The following is a 20527-nucleotide window of genomic DNA, read 5'->3' on the forward strand; positions in this document are numbered from 1 at the left end:
AAACCTGGCCCTACCTAGAACCCCCCCCCCCCCGCTACAAGAATTACTCCAGAAACTGTGAAGAAGAGTTAATGAGTGCTTGCTCTAGATCAACCATGAGTTCCTTTAGTGTTCTGAGCACCCAGGGCAGAAGTAACCCCTCTTCTAGGAAAGACCAGTAGAGTGGACTCTAGAAGACAGGGTTCCCTGTTCTGAAGGGCAGCCAAAAACAGTCCTTAAATGTAATAACCCTTAAACAAAGAGTCTTCCACTACCTAGACCCAAGAATGTGCATTACCTAGGTGACACCTTTCTACCATGCCTTCTCTTGATCATCCCATCCCTTGACAAGGACATATACTCCAACAATGGACTCCTCTATTGCCCCCACTCTCCTGTCAGAGGACTCCACAGACAGGTCCACAGCATCTATGGAGGTTCTCACTGTGGCCCTCCCTAGAGGGGACAACTCCTAGAGATTTACACAATGGCTCCTCTAGTAATCCTGCTTTCAAACACATGCATCAAGGAGACCTGCCTTAGAGAACTGAAGAGATGAAGAGATGCATTCCAAAGACCCCTTCTTAAAAATGTCCTCTCGCCTCCATTGTGTAAAAATGGAAGATGTGTGCCCCCTTTCCAAAAAAACCTAACACTTCAGTTTTCCTTTGTAATCCAAATACAAGTGTTTTTTTTTTTTTCCACCTGCCTTCATCATCAGTGGTCAAATTGTTCTATTGTAATTCATCACTTTTTTTGGGGGGTGGGGGATTAAACCCATAGACACTGTAACACTAGGCCACATCGCTTGTCCTTTTCATTTTTATTTTTGACAGAGTCTTGCTAAATTGCTTAGGGCAATATTAAATTGGGGAGGTTGGCCTTGAACTTGTGATCCTCTTGCCTCAGACTCCCAAGCTACTGGGATTATAGGTGTGCACCACCAGGTACCCACTACACCATCACCTTTTACAAATGGATGCATCCACTCCCCCACCAAGGAAATACAGGCTTCTCCAGATCAAGACCCCAGGCACCAGTCAAGGACATCCCTGCCCTAGTGGATGCACTTTCCCCAGTGCTCTCCCTCCAGAAATGGATGTTTGCACCGGGTCTCCTCCCTGCAGTGGACTCTCCTTTGAAAAGGCACAGTCTCCCTCAACTTTCAGTTAAAGGAGTCATGCCCCATTTGTCCCTCCAGAGTGATTTTGTCAGCCACACCCCTCCACCTCCTGGCACTCGCCATGCTATCTCCTCTTCTGGAACCTTGCTGTGTTCTTGCCTATCAGAGGACTTGAGGCGACCTCAAGCAGAGGAATTCTGACAGCTGTAGGTTTATCGCTCTCCAATGACAGGTGGGACATAGGACTACATGGGTTGAGGAGGCGACGCTCACCTGGGCATCCTGATAGCCCTGGAGCAGTAGGAAGTAGGGGCGATTGCTGGGGGCCTGGATGAGGCACTGAGTCAACTGATCGAAATCCCCGGGGTCTGCAGGTACTATTTGCTACCCCTGGGGCCATGCTAAGTGCCTGCTGCCTGCGTTCCTGCTGCCGCCTCCTCCGACCCTGCAGGCTCAGTTCTGACACGCTGTGCCGCAAGGACAAATTCTCCGAGCGCTCTTTGCCCCCGGATCCAGCGGGGGCCCCTGATCCCGACCCTGGACTAGGACTGGCCAGCGCAGCCCCACCAGAGGCTGCCCGGGAACGATTCTTCTGTGGCCGCCACGAGGGGGCGCCCGTGCCTGCGGAGAGAGTGAGAATGCTTGAGAGCAGAAGGACCAGGGAGGCAGACAACTGGCTCATCCAACACTCCCTGAGTGCCCTGTCCCTCAGAGCACACGGCTGCACGCCTGCCAGGCTTCCTGTAGCATGTGCTATTTCACCCTTGAGGTCGCCCCCTGCTTCAGACCCCATGTAACAAAACCTTCCTTGGCTCTACAAACACCTCTTCCTCTAGTCCCTTCCTTTCCCCTGTGCCCGCACTTGGCAACCATCCCGGCCTAAGGCCACTAATCCAAGCCTCGCCCCCAGAAGCACAGCTCCCTCTCCTTCCTGGGCTCCACACACATAGGCCCCGACCCTCAAGAACCGCCTCAGCCTACTTCCCAGAGCTGCCTCCTGCCACACAGACACACACGCAGGGGCCACCACACCTCACCAGCCCCAAGGCCTCAGGCTCTGGCCTCCTCAGTTCCTCAGTCCCCGCCCTGGCATCGCAGGCCCCGCCCACTGGCTCTGCACAGCCCTCCAGGACATTGTCCTGGCCTGTTCCTCCGTCTCCTAGTTCTCTCCAACTTTGATTTCCACCCAAAACACTGGCCGAATCCCTCGCAACTCTCGAGGCTCCTGCGGGTCCCACAGGCTCGCGGCGCTCCCAGACCCCACCAACACCCCGCTGAGGAGCGACCACTGCTTTGGCCCACCTACACTCAGCCTCCTGCAAGGCAGCCTGCAATGCCTCCTAAGGGCCCTGACCCGGTGCAGAGATGCTCTGGGACACCTCCAACCACTACCACCAGCCAGGCCACGCCCCCCGTGAATCCAAGCTCCCCTCTGCAGCACCTGGTCAACCACAGGCCCCGCCCAGTACTCAGGCGGGGTTCCAGCCCCGCCTTCTCCCAGACTGGGTCCCTGCACAGCTCCGCCCCCACCCGATCCTCCACCAGTCACTCCCACGCTCCCTCCCTTGGCCCCGCCCATGCCTCAGGGCCCGCCCCGCCGCAGTCACGCCCACGGCCGAGTCAGTCCAGTCCTAGTGGCTGCTGCCCTTTGTCTCTGCTGGCCGGGACCCCCAGGCCCTGTTCAGCTCCAGAGATCCGCGTGCTGGCTCACCATCGCTGTCGGCGGCTCCGAAGGCCTCCTGCTGCAGGCGGTGCGCTCCCTCGGGGCCGCGCAACTCGTAGCACGGCGCCCTCCTACCGTAGCAGTAGACGTTCGGAGTCGCCCAACAGGCGCAGGTACTCCGCCCGCCTCGCGCCGCTGCCCACGCCCGCCGTGGCTGGTCCGCCCAGCGAATCGAACAGCAGGAAGGAGTCCAGGCCGTTGCCCTCGCCTGGGCGGCTCCTGGGCTGCTGACCTGCCTATAGCGCTATACACTTCAGCCACCAGCTTGGCGCGGTGGAGCGCGCGGTGGCCAGCACGCTGTTGTAATTGGCACCGGACGTCAAGTCCGGGCCAGAGATCTTGAGGACCCCCGGGGGCGTCGTGTCGCGGGAGGCTACTGGGTGCTGCCAGTTCAGCCAATTTCTCGCTGACCCACTGCTGCGTGGTCCCCGGAGTCCCGGGTCCTCCTGCGCCACCCGATATGATTGTCCAGGTCTCTTGAGCCCAGGAAGAGCTGGGACCTGCACTTGGCTGGGCTCCCCGACCCCGCCGCCTCAGTTCCACGTGGGGCGGGGCGGGGGCAACGGCTGCCAGTGTCGGAAGTCAAAGACCTGGAAACCACCGATGAACAGAGACTCAGGAGAGTCACCCAGAAAGACAAGCAGACACCGAGATGGGGTCTGAGGAGGAAGGAAGCACACAAGGACCCAGAGAGAAGGAACAGGGACCCCGATAGATAAAGGAGCAGAAAAGGACAGGAAAGAGATTCAACCAGGGAGGATCAAGATGGGTGGTGGTTAGAAGTCAGAGGAAAGAGAGAGTTCAAATAAATAAAGGTGAGTCCCACGGAAGCTATTTCCAAGAAGTGAGTAGGGAGGGGAGGAAAGAACGTGAATCAAAGCCCCACCCTGAGGGGCCCATCCCAGTGCCCCGCGCCCACATCTCACATCCTTGGGGCCCTGATTAAGAGCTACCTGATTTTTTGCCCCAGGCTCCCTTGCCCATTCAGGACTGGACCGCGAGCCAAGTCTCTCAGGGTTCCTGGCAAGAAGCAATGGCATGGGGCGGGGCCCAAACAGACACAGATGGAAGGGAAGTGGGAGGATGGTTAGTCGTCCCACTTGACCTCCAGTTCTGGGCCAGAGCAGCCCACGTGGGCAGCTGCTTCCAGGAGGTCTATTGATCTACAGGCCCACAGGTAGACAGAGCATCCCACAGCAGCATTTCTGCTCTCTTCTTTTTCACTAGATAGCATGGCCATGGGTAAGGCCAAATGCCAACTCTGGGTGGTTGGGGATGGGAAAGAGGGAAACCTGGAGAGAGGGTAGTCCTTCCAGTATAGATGTCTGCTGACCACCCTGAGGGGCTGGCTCTCACCCTGTTGCAATTCTGGCGGCACCCAGAGGGCCTGACCCTGTAGGCCTGGGTAAGCTCCTGATCCCTCTGCTTTTGTAAAGCCTTTACCTCTGTACCAGCTTCCAGCTCTGGGTTGGGGACAGGAAAAGATGAGAGGATACTCAGTAGGAAGAGCTGGGAGGAGGCATCCTACCACAGGACTAGGCTGGGGAGGAAATCTTGGTAGGGCAGGCCCTGCCCTATTTCTTGATTCAGGGGATTATATTACAATCTGTTGGCTCCTCCAGCAGGACTTAGGGACCCAAGTTCCAGATCCTCCTCCTTGATGCAAGAGCCATTTTCTAGACCTCTGCTATCAGGGAACCCAAAGTGTGGGTCAGTTCAGAAAAGTGAAAGATACTTAGAAAAGACAAATCTTTATTTCTTCCCTTTTGAAGACGTTCTCTTTGATGTCCTAGAACCTTTACTGCTGATGCTGGCCCGCGAGGACCTCGATTTAGTTTTCTTCTTTTTCCGGGTGAGTAGCCTGATAGAGGTGAGGGTTGCAAATAATGGGGCTGTATTAGGTAGGCAGTGATTGGGAGACACCTGCATTAGCTCCCTGGACCAAATCTAACTAACAATTTTCAAAGCCTGGCTCGCCTAAGTAAGCCTCACCCACGATGTAATTTCCCCTGCCTTCAGGAAGTCTCAGTGGCTCAGCAAGCTGCTCCAGCATTGGGCAATACGAAGCCCCGCCTCCTCCCTCTAAACCCCGCCTTCCTCCTGGGTGACTCACCAGAAAATAAGAGCTGCTATCAGGATTATAGAGAAGCAGATCAGCAGACCATTGATGCGCCCTTGTAGCATATTTTGGATCTCCAAAGGCTGGGTGGTCGTGTCGATGGGCTCCGCTTCTGTTGGACTCGGGGTTTCTTCCTCCTCCTCCTCCTTATTCGGTTGATTCTGGGCGAAATCACCCGATGGCTTCCACTCCTCAAGGTCACGGGGAAACACTGATAGAAGAGGGGCAATAAGTGGTCAGGGCAGTGAGTAAGGGCAAGCCTGCTCCAGTACCCAGGCTCTCCAGGTGAAGCGAAGACCAAGGAACCCTGCCCCTGCAGCCAGAAGTCACACCTCCGTGGCCTGAAGGCACACCCTGACTGAAACTTACACCCCATGCATGGGACCAAGGGCCAGAAGCTGCATCCAGTTGCAAGGGCCCTGTGTGTCACACTTTTCTAGCCCCCCAGTACTGACCTGTGACATGAAAACGAATGATGGAGGAAGGAGTGCCAAAGAGGGTGTTTCTCAGAACACAGCGGTAGTTGCCAGCATCCCTCAGAGACACAGAGGGCTTGTTCAGTACTGGATCCTTCCCCTTGTGCAGCTCGGTTTCAGAATTGTTCTCCCAAACCTAGACCCAAGCTCAAGAGTATCACAGAGGCTGGGGAATTTAGGGGTTGGGGGACTCAGTACTGGGATACAGGAATCCAGGGTATTGATAAAAAGGAATTGGGGTGCCTGGGAGTCAGGACTGACCTCAACTAAAAGGCCCTGAGGGTTGGGTGTAGGACAGGGCATCCAGAGACCAGGGAGTCATACCCGCCTGAGGGACTTGGGGTTTAGGGGTTACAGGAGTTGGAGGGCCCCACCCTATAAAAGGTGTAGTCCGCGAGACCATAAGCATTATCATGCCAATCGAGATGACAGTTCAAGTTTAATTCTTCCAATTCATGAATCTCCAAATTGCGACCTGGGGATGGGGCATGACTGTGAGATGCTTCCTCTGAATTCACTGCTCTCCCCAGTCTCAGCTTGGTCTGAGCCAGACCCTTCCCTGTCTGCAGTCTGCATTCTGAGCTCTCTAGACTGTCCCTCCTCCGATTTCAGCCCTCTCCCAGGAACCCCTCAGCCAGGTCCATCTCTCACCCCCACAGTCGACGGGCTTCGAACACTTGTGAATCTGAAAATTGCAGTAATCGCACCATATCAACTTCTGCAACATGAGGCCTGAAGGGACAAGGTCAAGGCTGTATTCACCCACAAAGAGGTGGGTCTGAAAGAGAGGGCAAGGCAAAGGGCTGAAGGACTGAGCCCTAATGGGCCAAATCACTGGGAGGTCAGCCCTCCAAGGTCAGTAGAGCATTCAAATGGAGTCCACCTGCTACCCACAGAATCCAAGCCAGAGAAAGGTGGCTGGAGACCCAGGAACCTCTCAGATGCTGCAAAGGTGCATCCCAAAGCGGGAGGGGGAGAGGTGGGTCCCAGGGGCACAGATGAGGGTAGAAGAAAGCTTCTGCTGTCTGCACTCACCACATTTGTTGTGACAATGAACTGCCTCGGAAGGGAGAAGAAAGAGGAAGGAATGAATCAGACTTTTAAATGAAGGAGGTTGGGAGAGGGGCAGGGGGACAAGCTGAGGTGTGGGTTCTTGTGTTCCCAGGGGAAGGATCTGAGGGAAGTTCCCCTGAGGGGTCAGCAGGAGGAGGGGACTGGGGAGAGGGACTGTCACCTTTGGAAGTGGGGATGGGGGAGACTAGGGTCCATAAGTCCAATTTCTCTCACCCAGTCTTTGAAACTGAGCAGCGTGGAAGGCAAAGGTGACCTTTTCATTGCGAAACATCTCATTCAGCTTCTCAAGACTCTGCTTCCCTGTAAAGAAGATGGGTTTTGGGAAACATAGATGGTGGGTCCCTGGCTATGGAGCCTGGCACTCCCTCCCCTTTTTTTCTTTTGACAGGGAGTCTCACTATGTTGCACAGGCTGGTCTGGAACTCCTGGATTCAAGTGATCTTCCTACCTCAGCCCTCCTGAGCACCAGGGGCTACCGGGTACGTGCCACCTGGAGGGGCTGGCATTCCACTTCCTGCCTTCTCAGGAAAGGGCACAGAAATCAAGTACTTCACACAGTGCCAGTCACTGGGCTAAACCAGGCACAATCCTTCTAATCTTCCAATAGTGGAGGGAGGAGGGCACTGTGATGCTGTCCAGTGCAGAGCTGAGGAAACTGCCCAGTTTCTTGCTCAAGGCCATGTGGGTAGGAAGTGGCAGAGCCAGACTGGAACCTTGGCAGTTAGCTCCAGAGCCACGCATCACATCCCCAGGTTAGGCATCACAAGCAATGGCTGCCCTGAGAGATTCAGGACCCCCCAGCCCTCCAGTCATTAACCTTTTATTCTACTGTCTGTGATGTTTTTCAGACTCTTCAGGAAACTCTTGGTCACGATGCGATATGTTTTCTCATCTATGGGGGATATAAAACCGCAGATGCCAATTTTACTGTCTCATAGTCTTGCCTCCTAATATAAGCTACAGTACCTATGAGGCCACTGGACAAGGATAGGACTAGTTAAGGGACCACCTACATAGTTGCCTTCAGGGAGTTGTGGTGTCCTTACATAAAATTGGTAGATAAAGGGCAGAGACACACTATTGGCTAGCTGGGGAACCTGAAATCTGCATGCAAGCCTTCTCCATTTCTGAACTCAGGAGATCCTGACTCAGGCCCTTCACCCCTAGCCCTAGAAATCCTGGACCCAGCCCCTCCTAAGCCAGGACCCAGAACCCAGGAGTTCAGCTCCACCTTGCCCTCACCAATGGCCCCCACATAGGATTTCTTATTATATGGTAGATCCGAGAATCCCTTCACGGTCCGCACTATCGTATCATACATGTGTTTCACTTCTTCAGGATTCAGGAAGTTAGGCAGGAAATCCGTCTTCAAGGACTTTAGAGCCGCCAGGACTTCAGAGTCACATATGACACAGCAGCCCGCAGGAAGCAGGCAGCAGGTCAGTGCAGCCAATGGGGGGGCAAAATATGGCCCCATTGAGGCCAGAGCACTCAGTAGAGAAAACATCAGGAGGGTCCTCTCACCTCAAACTGCAGCTGATGCTAAATGGAGAGAAACCAAAGCTCATCTTAGGGGACCCACTGAACTCCACATCTGCAGTCTCCCCAATTGGATAGGAGAATCTTCAGGAAGTCTCTAGAAGATGAAGTCTTATATTCTTCATCCAAAGACTAAGAAGTGTGAAATTTAATCGCCAATTCAGAAAAGCACAAATTTAGGGTCTTCGTATCCTGAGAGATCTTGAGATACCCAAATTAGGAGACTGGACCCCCAACCCATAGAAAAGCATCAAACTCCCAATCTATGGGATCATTAGCACCCCCAAAATGTGATCCTGAATGCCAAACCTCAAGTGCATCAACCCTCAAACACACCCAGGCCCCCAACTCCTGTAGCATCCCAAGCTGAAAACTCAATGCCCAGCTCAGATGAACTCTTCAATGCGCCACAACTCCCCACCATGTTCTCACAACTCCATCAAAACCAAAGTACCCTCCACATCCCTTAACCTGGGGACCCCACACCTTTAAGCAAGACTCCCATCCATCCTCCTGTCCCATGGGCACCTTGTCCACCCTTGCCCAAGACTAAGACCTCTTCTTTTCGGGTGCACCTTCTCAGGAAACGGAGCCCCGAATGCGCCCTAAGGGCGAGGCACCCTAGTAGCCGCTCTCCGACCTTGCTCCTTGACTTGTCCCCCAAACCTAGGATTCGCTCAGGATCCCAGTTCAGACTCTGAGGAACCCGGTGCCGCGTCCTTCCGCCTTAATATTTCCCCACGACTGTAACTCGGGTGTTGTGAGGGACACTTTGGCTGCGTGAAGTCGAGAGCTTTTCGAAGGGGACATGCGTCACGGGAGTCCCCTTGCTACAAGGAACTCCTGTCACGTCCCCTTTGGAGATCCCGATTCCAAAAAGTACTTCCAGGGCTTCCATTGGCCCCGCCTAGAATCCCAACTCTGCTTCTGATAGGGCCACAACAAAGGGAGACCCACCTACTTCTCCGTGACGTCACAGGGGCGGTCGCTCTACAGAGACCTTAGTTCCAGCATCCACTGGAGGGAGGTCCTCCATGGGCTCTGGCTTTCAGAGCCCTGGAGCCGGGTTCTGGCCCTCAGCGTCCTCCCTTCCTTGGCCCTGGGGACCTGGATTCTGGCTAGGTGCCTCTGCCAGCCTCAAGGACGCGGGAAGGGGCGGTTTCTAGCCTAGGACTTCCACTCCCCGAAGGCTCTGGCGTCTTTTCCTCCACCGTGACAGGCGCCCCAGGGTTTATGGGGGTTGAAGTTCAGTAATGATACTCTTTGTTCATACAAATTCCACCTTTTTTCCCTAGGTTATGGGGGATGAACGACCTGATGGGATGGGAAGAGGGAGGATGGGAGTTCTGGGGGCCACTAATGGGGGTGCTAGAGAAAGGTATGGAGTACTCCAGCCCTTGGAATCCGGAAAAGCTTACTGTCCTTCATGATTCAGGGCACCAGGAAAACTCACACAATTTCATCAGCCAAGGGCTGCCAGACCTGAGAGGGAGCATAACCTAAAATATGAGTAATGACAGTTTCGAAGCTCCCATCTTCCCTCCATTGTTACACACACACACACACACACACACACACACACACAGACAGAGCCAGGAAAGCTGCAGAGAAAAGGGTTGGGAATGTGGAGTTTTAATTCATACCTCCCACCCTCCTCCTTGGGACAATTGGGCTGGGAATGGTTCCCTGAAACTCTGAGAAGACCAGAACTGGGATTCTTGGAGTGGGAATGATTAGAAATGGCTGTGTCTAAGGAATAGACAAATCACCCAAAAAGCAAGGGCTCCTGGAATGAGTCAAAAGTCTTGTACTGTCTGGCCAGACCCTGTGCTCCTGCTTGGGTTTGCATTGGGACTGGGGTCCACTTATCTCCTGATCCTTTCATCCCAGACTCACAAAGGCAGATTTAGCTGGACACAGGCACACCTGTAAACCCAGCAGCTTGAGAGGCTGAGGCAGGAGGATTGCAAGTTCAAAGACAGCATCAGCAACTTAGTGAGACCCTGTGTCTAAATAAAATATTAAAAGGGCTGGGGATGTGGTTCAGTGGTTATGTCCCTCTGGTTCAATTCCTGGTATAAAAAACAAAACAAATAAAAACAAAACAAACAAAAAACCCCAGATTTAGTGCTTCTGTAAATTCAGCAACAGACAATGGGTAACAAGGAACACAGTATCCCCTGGCTTTCTGCAGATTTGCTGGATTCCTGATATCAAGCCCCAGATACTCACAACTGAGCTAAAGAAGAATACTTTCTTCATCCTAATCCCAGAGATGACAGATGGAATCTTTTTTTAAATATATTTTTTAGTTGTAGGTGGACACAATACCTTTATTTTATGTTTACATGGTGCTGAGAATCGAACTCAGGTTCTCATGTGTGCTAGGCATGCACTCTAATACTGATCCATTACCCCATCCCCAGATGCAGATCTTGTGTTTGGAAGTTTTGATCTTACAAATTAGAAGTCTCCTTGGATTGCTAGAATATTCTGCTACAGAATTTGCAGCACTTCCCAATACCTATTCCTTTCCCCTCTCCCATGTTTTAGACTGTCTGCTATAGGAGAAAAAAAATTAAAATATGAAGAAAAAAATAATCCTTTGAGAACTTCCTCAGGGTCAATGGGTTGGACAGAAATTGGTCAGGTCACAACTGCCCCAGCATGAGCCACCCCTTGGTTTAACTGGGTTCAATCCTCAGTACATACACAAAAAAGACACTGGATCACCAGAGGCAGTCTTCCACCTTTGGGGGGGGGGGGGTACTGGGGATTGAACTCAGGGGCACTCCATCACTGGGCCACATCCCCAGCCCTGTTTTGTGTTTTATTAGAGACAGGGTCTCACTGAGTTGCTTGGTGCCTTGATGTTATTGAGGCTGGTTTTGAATTCATGATCCTCCTGCCTCAGCCTCCCAAGCTGGTGGGATTACAGGTATGTGCCACAGTGCCTGGCTCCTAGTCTTCCACATCTTAATCTTTCTTGCCTTGGTGGGGTGTCGAGCTTCTGGTAGTTCCTTCGTTATATTCTTTGCCATAATAACAGAATTCTGGAACTTGTCCCCCAGTCCCCACACAGTTCTTCAAAAGCATTAGACCTGGTCCTCCCTTGAACAACTCCCCACTGAATCGCTCCAGAAACTCAGAAGGAGAGTTAATCAGTGCTTGCTCTAGATAAACCATGAGTTCCCTCAGTGTCCTGAACACCCAGGGAGAAGCAAAACCTCTTCCAGGAAAGAACAGGGGAATGGACTCCAGAAGGGAGGGCTCCCTATTCTGAGGGGCAGCCATTCAGAAGGACTATGAATATGATGATCAGGTGGGCACTGTGGTTTCTCCAGCCACCGTGAGCTTCACTGGGCCTTGCCAGTCATCGGAAAAGATGTTTTGCTTGTTGTAGGTGTTCAGCCAGCTCCAGGAAGCCCCTGCTTCTTTCCACCTCTGGCCAACTGGAATCTCTCTGGTCATGGGCACCACCTGCACTGGGACCACCTCAGGCTTATGCAGAAGCTGCCAGTCTCTGGAGACACATATGGCTCTAGCCTCATCAGACCGGTCCCCAAAGTCTCCCTGGCTTCCAAGGCCCAGTCCATGTCTGCACTGGAGACAAGCCTGCATGAATGCCCCCCCACTCAGGCAGGAAGGCAGCCTCAGGCTTGAAGCCCCTCAGGAACTCTGAGTCTGGCATGGTGAGGCTGGGTATGTAGATGGTGTGTCCACCAACCAGGTAGGCAGCCCAGAGGCCAAAGGTCCCAGTGGTCCTGAGAATGTGACTGCACATGTGAAGGCCCAGGCCTTCCCTGGTGAGCCACCTCACCCTGGGAGTGTGGAAGTTTTCCCAGCACCACTTCATGCCATGGCTGGTGACCGTGAAGAATGAGCCTTCATGTCGTGCCTGGAACCAGTCCACGGAGGTAGGCGTGGTCACCCACCCCACACTTGCATTGCTGGGGCATCACCTGCAGAGTCCCCAGAGCATATGTGAATACCCATGAAGGTGCAAGACTGGGCCGCAGTGTGGCCCAGGCGAAGCTGACTCAGGAAGTGCTGGGCCTCATCCTGAAGGTGGTCATGAAGGGTGAATTTCCTGTGGATTTGCTCTCGAAGGTGATGGAAAATGTCCAAGGCCAGGGGAACCCCGACAGTTTCAGGAAGAAGTCCTCCGAGCGGGAATACTTCTCCAACAGCCAGTCGTGCAGCTGCCACTTCTGCCATGGTATCCTACTGTCTGCCTGGATGTCAGCACAGGTAGGGTGATTCGGAACACCAGGGCCCAGGTGGCATGGCGTGGCTGGCAGGATGAGGGCCAAAGGCTGATGAGCTGGGCCAGGGGAAGCAGCAACTGGCTAGCAAACTGGCCACCTGGGTGGATAGTCCAGGTTCCTGAGACAGGCTCAGCATCCTGAAGACAAGAGGAGGAGGTGTCTGTGGTGAGCTGTTTGTCAGGCAGGCAGATGATGGCCACTGGAGCTCTCAGCAGGTGGCAGTCGGGACAAAGGACAGACAGGCCAAGGCCACATTGAAAGAGGTCTTGCTGGAGGTAAAGAAAGAATGATATTGCTGGAAGGACACAGACAAGCAGGAAGGCTAGGCAGAGCTGACAGGGGCTGGGGACCCACATGGCTGGAGGGGAGGAAAGGTGAATTTAGGTGAATTCCAGAATGCTCAGCTCCTTAGCATGAAGGTCAAGGAGGAGAGGCCTGGGGTCAGGCCACATAATGAGGAAGCTAAAGGTGTGGGCTTCTGGGTCTTAGCTAGGAAGTGGCTGGGAGTTAATCCTAGGTTGGAGGAATGAGAAGCTTGGCATCTCCAGGGGGATGGTGGGAATCGTGGTACACATCTGCAATTTCTGTGCTGGTGACTTGGGAGGCTGAAGCGGGAGGATGGCAACTTGCAGGTCAAACTCAGCAACTTATGGAGCTCCGGTCTCAAAAATGAATAAAGAAGTGAAATAAAAAGGGCTGGGGATCACAAACCTTTTTCACAGATGTACCAGTCTTCGAAGGGTCCACTCCACCACTGAGGTGATGGGAAGTGACAGTCCAAGTGGAACATGAACCTCGGGAGGTGTGCACTGGAGGAGGGATCTTAGTGCCTGTAGTAGCAGGTAGGAGGAGACTCCTGGAGTCTTAGAGGTGAGAGGTTGGGGGTGGCCTCCTGGTCCCAAGGAGGAGGGCTATAAGGCCTGGGTTCCTGGGCTTTAGCAACCACAGTATCCACTCACCTGAGGTCTTTGCAGTGGCAGGTCCACAGATGATCCGCGTGGCCTTATCGCGCAGTCCGAAAATGCAGCCCTCATCCGACTTCCCTGCAGCCCTCTGCTCCACGTGGCCTCCCTGGACAGGCAGCGAGGCTCGGGGTGGGGAGGAAGGAGAGGAGCAAGATTTGTGGGGCAGCAAGACGGCCCCACGCTGCAGCTGCATCCTTGCGTGAAGTGGATCCCAGCTTCCAGGCTGGACCCGGGAGTTCCGGTTCGGCGAGTCCCCTACCCTGCGAGGGCTTACGGGTCTGCCCCCAGCATTTGCAAGCCCCGAGCCCGGCCACGCCCCAGCCTCTGGGGTCCCCGTGGGTGGGACTTCGGGCCGCCCCCTGCCGCGTCCTCCCCAAGGGATGGAGAACCTGTTTGGCTGGCAGCCAAAGGAGCCAACGCAAAGCCTCCACCCGCCCTCCCAGCCCAGGCGAGGGCCTCCAACCAGAAACTGACCCCGAGCCATCCAGGGTCCTGGATTCCCTTTCGCGACCCAGCCACACAATTTGCACAGCCCCTGTCCCTGTCCCTCCTTTGGGGGAATTACAGGGCATGGCGACCCACCACTGATTTCTAGAAGGGCCCACCGTGAAGGCAACCTTTCCTGAAAACTGAAAATCCGAGGGGAAAGAGGGCTTGTCTCCCGGGCCCCCACCACAGGCCCTGCACCTGATGCCAGGGACAAAGGCTCTGAGCTCCTGGTCACCAGAACCCTTTTCTATTGTCCAAGGTCGATTCCCTAGCCCCACTGCCCTGGCCCTGGGCTCCCACCCTTGTGATTACACATGAATCCTGTTCAAAGACTCGGGCATTTGACTTGATTTGCCAGAGATTTGACTATTATTTCTCAAGGCTGAAGGCTCCCGGACTCCCCTCCCTCACACCCAGGAATCCAGCCCCTGTACCTTAAGGGGTCCAGGTAATTACTCAGCCCCTCTTCCCTCCAGTCCGGCTTCTCGCTTCCGGGCCTGGCTTAGTAGAGTCAGATTCTCTCCATTCCCTCCCCCAGGCTATTTTGGTAGCACCTGTCTGGGCCCAGAGTAGCGGCTCTGGTGAAAGAAACACCAGGATTGCATCAGGACAGGCCACCCATGCGAGTGCAGGGTCTAATCATCAGAGCAGGGGTGCAGAGAGCAAACTTGGCCCACCGCCGAGCAAGACTTCTGCTAGGGACACTTCTTTCACCTGGCATCAGCTTTCCAGATGATTAAGGAAAGGGTCAGACCCCTCCCCACAAATACCCAGAGATCTAGAAATTCAAAAGGGACAAACAACAACAACAACAACAAAAAAAAACTGCACTGAAAGTCAGGAAAGCAGTTTCCAGGATCCTTAGCCCCACCCCTCCCCTCAGACGCAGGGGTCTGGGCCCAGCCCTCTTCCCTCAGACCCAGGGGTCCAGGCCCAGCCCTCCTCCTTCAGGCCCAGAGGTCCAGGCTCAGCCTCCTCCCTCAGACCCAGGGGTCCAGGCCCAGCCTCCTCCCTCAGACCCAGGGCTCCAGGCCCAGCCCTCCTCCCTCAGACCCAGGGGTCCAGGCCCAGCCTCCTCCCTCAGACCCAGGGCTCCAGGCCCAGCCCTCCTCCCTCAGACCCAGGGGTTCAGGCGCAGCCTCCTCCCTCAGACTCAGGGGTCCAGGCCCAGCCTCCTCCCTCAGACCCAGGGGTCCAGGCCCAGCCTCCTCCCTCAGACCCAGAAGTTTGAGCACCAAGATCCTCCTTCCTGAAGACCAGGAATCTTAGCCCTTGGCCCCTTTCAACTAGTCCCAGTTGATCAGGTTTTCATTTCCCTCAACCCCAGACCCAGGGGTCCAGGCCCCCAGCTCAAAGGACCCCCACATTGCATCATCCATCCAGACTGCCCTGGCCACGGTGGAATTCTGACTCCTGCCAAGTGGGTCAAATATCATGTGTTGGGAGTGGGGAGGGCAAGTGGGCGGGTCTGTCTGTGTATAAATTCTGGAGCTTCTGCATCCATCCTGAGTCTTGGGTGTCCTGTCAGCTGGGGATCCACGTGCAGGAGGACTCAAGCACTTGGGTGATCTGAGCCACCAGCGATCTGCTGTCCCGGACAAGCGCATCTGGAACTGATTGTGGACTACTCACTTCCTCAGACCCCGCACTCTGGACCCCGCCTGAGGAACGATTGATGGACTGGGACAAGGCCAAGTTTGAGCACCCGGGACTGTGGGTCCTCGTGCTGGCTGTCCTCGTGCTGGGAGCCTGCCAGGCACACCCCATCCCTGACTCAAGCCCCCTTCTCCAATTTGGGGGCCAAGTCCGGCAGCGGTACCTCTACACAGACGATGCCCAGGAGACTGAGGCCCACCTGGAGATCAGGGCTGACGGCACAGTGGTAGGGGCCACCCACCAAAGCCCAGAAAGTGAGTGTGGGGCCTGGCACCTCTGGTTCTGGGGCAGTGGGGCCTGGGAGAGGCAGCTCCGAGTGTCTGACTACTTTGTCCCCCAGGTCTCTTGGAGCTGAAAGCCTTGAAGCCAGGAGTCATTCAAATCTTGGGGGTCAAAACATCCAGATTCCTGTGCCAGAGGCCAGACGGGGTGCTGTATGGCTCGGTGAGTTTTCCGGACTCTGCTTTTGCAAACCGAACTTCATGGAATAATTTTCACGGTCTGGGCCCCCTTTCTTGCACACTTGACCCAGGCTGGCCTCGGTCCCATGCATTCTGCACTGACAACCGCACTGCGACCCCTGTAGGCTGAAACAGTTGTTACCAATGCTTGTAAAATGAGGAAACTGAGGCCCAGGCAGGGTCACCACTGGCTTTATGTCATCACACGTGAATGGCAGAATGGCCTGAGAGGCTGTCTCAGAACTGTAACCCCTGCTCCCTGCCATGCGGCTCCTGCATGCCTCGCTCATCCTGAACACGGGGCCATTCCAGGAACTCATGGCCCACAAGCGAACATGACCTTTAGGCAGTACCCAGACCCCCTGCATGGCCTTAGAAAGCCATGACTGGTACCTGGCTGGAATGTTCTCTGTGAAGTAAGAACAGGGAAGTGGGCTCTGCAGGACTGCCATGGGGCAAAGGAGGGATCTGCTTGTGGTGTTGTGTTTCCTGAAAGGGACTGGGGTCTTGGACCCCTGGGTCCCTGGGTCTGAGGAAGGACATCTGGGGCCTGAACCTGTGGGTCTGAGGGAGGAGGGCTGGGGCCTGGGCTCCTGAGTCCTACAGCAGGAGAACAGAGAGGAAACTTAGGTCTCTGAACCCTGTTCTCTGTCCCTCAGCTCCACTTTGACCCTGAGGCCTGTAGCTTCCGGGAGCTGCTTCTGGAGGATGGATACAATGTTTACCAGTCAGAATCCCATGGCCTCCCACTGCGCCTGCCCCCCAACTCACCATACCGGGATCCAGCGCCACGGGGACCAGCCCGCTTCCTTCCACTGCCAGGCCTGCCCCCAGCAGCCCTGGAACCGCCAGGGATCCTGGTCCCTGAGCCCCCTGATGTGGGCTCCTCCGACCCGCTCAGCATGGTGGGGCCTGTGCAGGGACGAAGCCCCAGTTATGCTTCCTGAAGCCACGGGCCTTTAATTTTGGGGTCCCCTCTTATTTATTGGGGTATTTATCTTATTTATTTATTTTTTATTTGGGATAATAAAGAGTCTGAGAGAGGAGTATCTAATGAGAATGTGTGAGTGTTTGTTAGAGGAAATGGGATCTGCTTCTTGTCTCTGTTGACCCTGAGACCACTCCACATATCTCTCCCCATTGCCTTACGGCCCCACTCTACTACTGGTCCTCATTTTTCTGTTCTGGCAAGGTGTCCCCAGGGTCTCCAGGACTATTCCTACTCTGACAGGACAAGACTTCTTATCCACCTCTGACCCCATCCTTGTTAGCATTATGGAACTAATTCTCTGAGGTAACACAATAATAAGGGAGCTCAAAAAAACATTGCACTGCAGTCCCACAGCCTCATGGGTAATGTAGTTGTTTGGGATCCTTGGAAGTAGGAATGGAGAGATTCTTTGTCCTCAGGGCTGAATGGGGCAAGGACTCCTGGGATCTTGGGGGGGGGGGGTACATTTGCTGCTAGGATACTGGAGTCCTGAGGGATCAGTGAGCTGGACATCTAGACATCCGGGTCACAGAGGAAGGTGGAATAGGGACCTAGACACAGTGATCTGAGGGAGAAGGGGCTGGAGACTGGGAGTCCAAGGTCTCAGGAAAAGGGTCAGAATTCTTCCACTCAGGTACTTGAGGACTTTGGAGTGTAGCCAACCCCAGAAAGAAGGTTACCTAGTCTCTCTCCCCTCCTACAGTCTAGATCTTCATGCTCTTCAGGTCATTTCCAGGCTACGGAGGATGTGAGGAAAAGGTGCTAGACTACAGCTGTCAGGGTCACAGGCCATCCCGGCCTGGGTCTCAGGTGTCTGGCAGACCCCAGCCTCATGGAAGTGGCAGTCTGGGGCTCTTTACCCTAACTTCAAGGCTCAAGTGACGGAATATTGCTGTCAAGTGACAAATAGTCCCTGAGGGTCTCAGATGGGACCCAACACTCAGAAGCAAGTCAACATCTGGTAGAAAATGCAGTTTTCCCCTCTGGTGGAACGAGGCTGGCTCCATCAAGGGAAACAGACAGAACTGTGAAAGCCACACAGCTCCTGGGAAGGAATGATTCAGATCCCAAGATGACTCACATGAGTTGTGGGCTCCTCATCAGAAGAGACCCCTTATCTTTGTCAAGAAAAGAAGTCACTCTGGAGTGGTAAGGAGCTGGAAGAAGCACAGGTCATGGTCCTGTCCACCTTCCCACCCACACACCATGCCTGGGTAGAGGCTCAGAGAGCAGAGGCCAGAGGCCAAGGAGGAGGGACTGGAGAAAGGGACTGTGTAACTGAGACCCACAGAGAAGGGGACAGTGTTAGCACAAAGAGATCGGGCAGGACACAAACCTCATGAATCATCTCAACTGTTTATTCAGGAACAAAGTCTCACACAGAACAGGGGATGTAGTGATGAAATGTCACTGGTGGACCCACTTCCCTAGTGGAAAATGAGTCACTGCACAAAGGGACTGGGTTTATATAGGTTATCGTAAGGGGTGGGCTAGCGAGCATATCAATTTTCTTGAACACTCAGGAATTTGGGGTTTGTTCTAATAATCAGTGAAAGTGTCAGTTTGAGGGCTTGGGAATTTAACCTTCTGGGTAGAGCGTCTGCAGACAGCATCTGGAGAGGATCTGCTTTCGAAGGGGATTAGTGCCCTCTGGGGACTGTCACTTCAGGGGTGGTAAAACCCCTCTTCCCTGTTTGCAGTGCATCTGGACACCCTTCGTCTTGGGAGATGGAGGCCATCAGCGCAGGGCCCTCTTTTCACTCCTTTCCCAGGCCACATTTCCTCAGGGATTTTTCATTTTCCATACCTAATAGACAGAGGCAGAGAGAGAGAGAGAGAGAGAGAGACCCCGACCCAGAGAGGGAAGAACAGAGACCCCAAGACAGCAGCAGACAGAGTCCAGGAGAGGGCAGCCAGGACGGCACTGGGCCCGGGGCTCCGTATCCCAGGATCCGGTACTGCTGGGCCTCCTTTCCAGCAGGAGGAAACCTCTTCTCCCATCCAGGCACATTCGTCCCCTCTTGCCTGGAGAGCTACGCTTGCACTTCCCACCACTTCCAGACCTACACCCCTTTCAACTCCCAGCAGGTTTCACAGAATGAGATGCAGTGATGGGTGAGGGACATGCTGGCAGCAAACGCTCCGCAAGATCTTATGTGTTGCTACTGAGAGGAAACCGCCTGGGAAGGGTGGTATCCTGGGGTGGGTCATCATCGCCTGGAAATGTGTTAGAAATGCACATGCCGGGCCTATTGCATCAAAAATTCTGAGCCAGGTGCCAGGGCACACACCTGTAATCCCAGCAGCTTGGGAGGCTGAGGCAGGAGGATCACAGGTTTAAAGCCAGCCTCAGCAATTTAGGAAGGCCCTAAGCAACCTAGAGAGAACCTGTCTCCAAATAAAATATTTAAAAAGGGCTGGGGATGTGATTCAGTGGTTAAGTACCCCTGAGTTCAATCCCCAGTACAAAAAAAAAAAAAAAGTTAAAAATGGTAAATTAATGTAGTGGCAACTTTCCTGTAGTAAAAAATTAATCAATTAATTGAAAAATCCCAAACCTCTCAGTTGCTGGGCTCAGTCACCTGTTGTTTTTAGAAATCCTCTGGGTTCTGACACATTGTGTGTTTGAGATTCCTTGTCAGGGAATGATCACCAAACCTGAGCCTCCATCTGTCCAGTGTCTCGGCTGCGGCCTCTGCCCGTCCATCCTCCTCTCTGCCTGTCTGTCTGTCAGACTCCAGCGCTGCCTGCCTGCCTGCCTCCCTCAGCCTCCCTCTCCTCCCATCCTCCGGGTCCTGCTCCTTGTCTCTAAGGAAGTCAAGCCGCGTGCAGACCGCCCTCCCCTTCAGCAGGCTTGGTATCCCAGGCCCTCTCCCAATTATTAGGCTGCCCCCAAAGCCCCATCCCCACAGATTCCCCCAGCTTCTTGTGTCTTGTGCCATCCCCTCCACTTTGGCCCAGCTAGCCAAGTGATTGTCCTGGCCCCACTGCGACCTGGTGCAGGTGGAGGGTCTGACAGGCTCCTTGGTGCCATCATGGAGGTGGGCAGACGGCCCCAGAAACAGGTAGGATAAAGTTACTGCAACTGAGAAAGGTGCGCGTCTTGGTGCTCAAGGAGAAAGGTAGGAGAGAAAGCAGATTGCCACTTCACCTCTGGAGCAAACTGGGCTGGGGACCCCAGAGGAGCAGCAGGGACCTGCCTGGGAAATGACAATAGTGGGTGCCACTTGTTGGTACTGATTATGTGCCAGGATTCTGTGCCCTTTAGCCGTGTTCAATCTTTTAACTCTGCCACCACCTATGGAGTAGGTTCTCATTAAATACCCATTTTCCAGATGAGGAAACTGAGGCAGAGAGGTTACCTGGCTGCCCCAGATTCCACAGGTGGTTAGGGGCAGAAATAAGTGATCTCACCTATGACTCGTGGGTGCACATCTATTTATATCTCCCTCCACATGGCCTTCTCTGTGTCTGTGCCTCGGTGCTTAAACTTCCCTCTTTTTATAAGGAAACAAGTCATAAAGGATTGAGGGTAGCCCAACTCTGATAGGACCTCACTCGAATTTCACTGCATCTGCAAAGAATCTCTTTCCAAATAAGGTCCCATTCTTAGGCTCCAGAGGAGCACGAGGTTTGGGGGGACACTACCTAACCCAGTGTACCC

At 54.1% G+C, this 20527-nt stretch overlaps 4 protein-coding genes across 19 annotated transcripts; 1 reads left to right on the forward strand and 3 right to left on the reverse strand.

The window, feature by feature from the left end:
• Window positions 1-857: 857 nt before the first annotated feature.
• LOC124966163 (uncharacterized) lies at window positions 858-4065 on the reverse strand. Its single transcript, XM_047527216.1, has 4 exons — window positions 3926-4065; window positions 3241-3415; window positions 2814-3057; window positions 858-1723 (listed from the first exon to the last, which is right to left on the reverse strand). The coding sequence occupies exons 1-4, from the start codon at window positions 4063-4065 to the stop codon at window positions 1227-1229; spliced, it is 1056 nt and encodes a 351-aa protein (XP_047383172.1). The 3' UTR covers window positions 858-1226.
• Fgf21 (fibroblast growth factor 21) lies at window positions 2728-16857 on the forward strand. 11 transcript variants are annotated; one of them, XM_047528148.1, is made up of 13 exons: window positions 2728-2938; window positions 4619-4677; window positions 6033-6192; window positions 6883-6973; window positions 7833-7933; window positions 11437-11950; window positions 12144-12284; window positions 13024-13143; window positions 13276-13507; window positions 14137-14203; window positions 15284-15665; window positions 15752-15855; window positions 16532-16857. In XM_047528148.1, exons 11-13 carry the CDS (start codon window positions 15431-15433, stop codon window positions 16817-16819), a joined length of 627 nt encoding a protein of 208 aa, XP_047384104.1. In that variant the 5' UTR covers window positions 2728-2938; window positions 4619-4677; window positions 6033-6192; window positions 6883-6973; window positions 7833-7933; window positions 11437-11950; window positions 12144-12284; window positions 13024-13143; window positions 13276-13507; window positions 14137-14203; window positions 15284-15430; the 3' UTR covers window positions 16820-16857. The 11 variants fall into 11 exon arrangements, 10 of the variants coding, with proteins under 10 accessions (XP_047384104.1, XP_047384105.1, XP_047384103.1 ...); XM_047528149.1 differs by having other exon boundaries at window positions 11437-12284; window positions 15396-15665; XM_047528147.1 differs by having other exon boundaries at window positions 6080-6192; window positions 11437-12284.
• LOC124966643 (izumo sperm-egg fusion protein 1-like) lies at window positions 4561-8895 on the reverse strand. Of its 6 annotated transcripts, none has more exons than XM_047528144.1 (10): window positions 8700-8895; window positions 7737-8036; window positions 7312-7386; window positions 6708-6794; window positions 6456-6476; window positions 6072-6152; window positions 5795-5895; window positions 5400-5556; window positions 4939-5155; window positions 4561-4686 (listed from the first exon to the last, which is right to left on the reverse strand). In XM_047528144.1, the coding sequence occupies exons 2-10, from the start codon at window positions 7999-8001 to the stop codon at window positions 4578-4580; spliced, it is 1113 nt and encodes a 370-aa protein (XP_047384100.1). In that variant the 5' UTR covers window positions 8002-8036; window positions 8700-8895; the 3' UTR covers window positions 4561-4577. The 6 variants fall into 6 exon arrangements, with proteins under 6 accessions (XP_047384100.1, XP_047384099.1, XP_047384098.1 ...); XM_047528143.1 differs by having other exon boundaries at window positions 8674-8895; XM_047528142.1 differs by having other exon boundaries at window positions 8609-8895.
• On the reverse strand, window positions 11378-12657 carry Fut1 (fucosyltransferase 1 (H blood group)). The gene is given in 5 exon segments (XM_047528146.1): window positions 11378-11944; window positions 11946-12002; window positions 12004-12154; window positions 12157-12273; window positions 12276-12657. Coding segments are annotated over 5 exon segments (1068 nt in total). The 3' UTR covers window positions 11378-11583.
• Window positions 16858-20527: the final 3670 nt, after the last annotated feature.

Source organism: Sciurus carolinensis, chromosome 16 (assembly GCF_902686445.1).
Source record: "Sciurus carolinensis chromosome 16, mSciCar1.2, whole genome shotgun sequence".
Lineage (NCBI taxonomy): Eukaryota > Metazoa > Chordata > Mammalia > Rodentia > Sciuridae > Sciurus > Sciurus carolinensis.

Coding starts and splice junctions, on each gene's coding strand:
- LOC124966163 (XM_047527216.1), bottom strand. CDS start 4,065: ATGGCCATGCTATCTAGTGAAAAAGAAGAGAGCAGAAATGCTGCTGTG. Junction 3,416..3,925: donor GGCCCAGAACTGGAGGTCAA/GTGGGACGACTA, acceptor GGTGGTTTCCAG/GTCTTTGACTTCCGACACTG. Junction 1,724..2,813: donor CGGAGCCGCCGACAGCGATG/GTGAGCCAGCAC, acceptor CTCTCTCCGCAG/GCACGGGCGCCCCCTCGTGG.
- LOC124966643 (XM_047528144.1), bottom strand. CDS start 8,001: ATGTTTTCTCTACTGAGTGCTCTGGCCTCAATGGGGCCATATTTTGCC. Junction 6,153..6,455: donor TCATTGTCACAACAAATGTG/GTGAGTGCAGAC, acceptor TTGTCCCTTCAG/GCCTCATGTTGCAGAAGTTG. Junction 4,687..4,938: donor ATAGCAGCTCTTATTTTCTG/GTGAGTCACCCA, acceptor CACCTCTATCAG/GCTACTCACCCGGAAAAAGA.
- Fgf21 (XM_047528149.1), top strand. CDS start 15,431: ATGGACTGGGACAAGGCCAAGTTTGAGCACCCGGGACTGTGGGTCCTC. Junction 15,666..15,751: donor CACCCACCAAAGCCCAGAAA/GTGAGTGTGGGG, acceptor TTTGTCCCCCAG/GTCTCTTGGAGCTGAAAGCC. Junction 15,856..16,531: donor ACGGGGTGCTGTATGGCTCG/GTGAGTTTTCCG, acceptor TCTGTCCCTCAG/CTCCACTTTGACCCTGAGGC.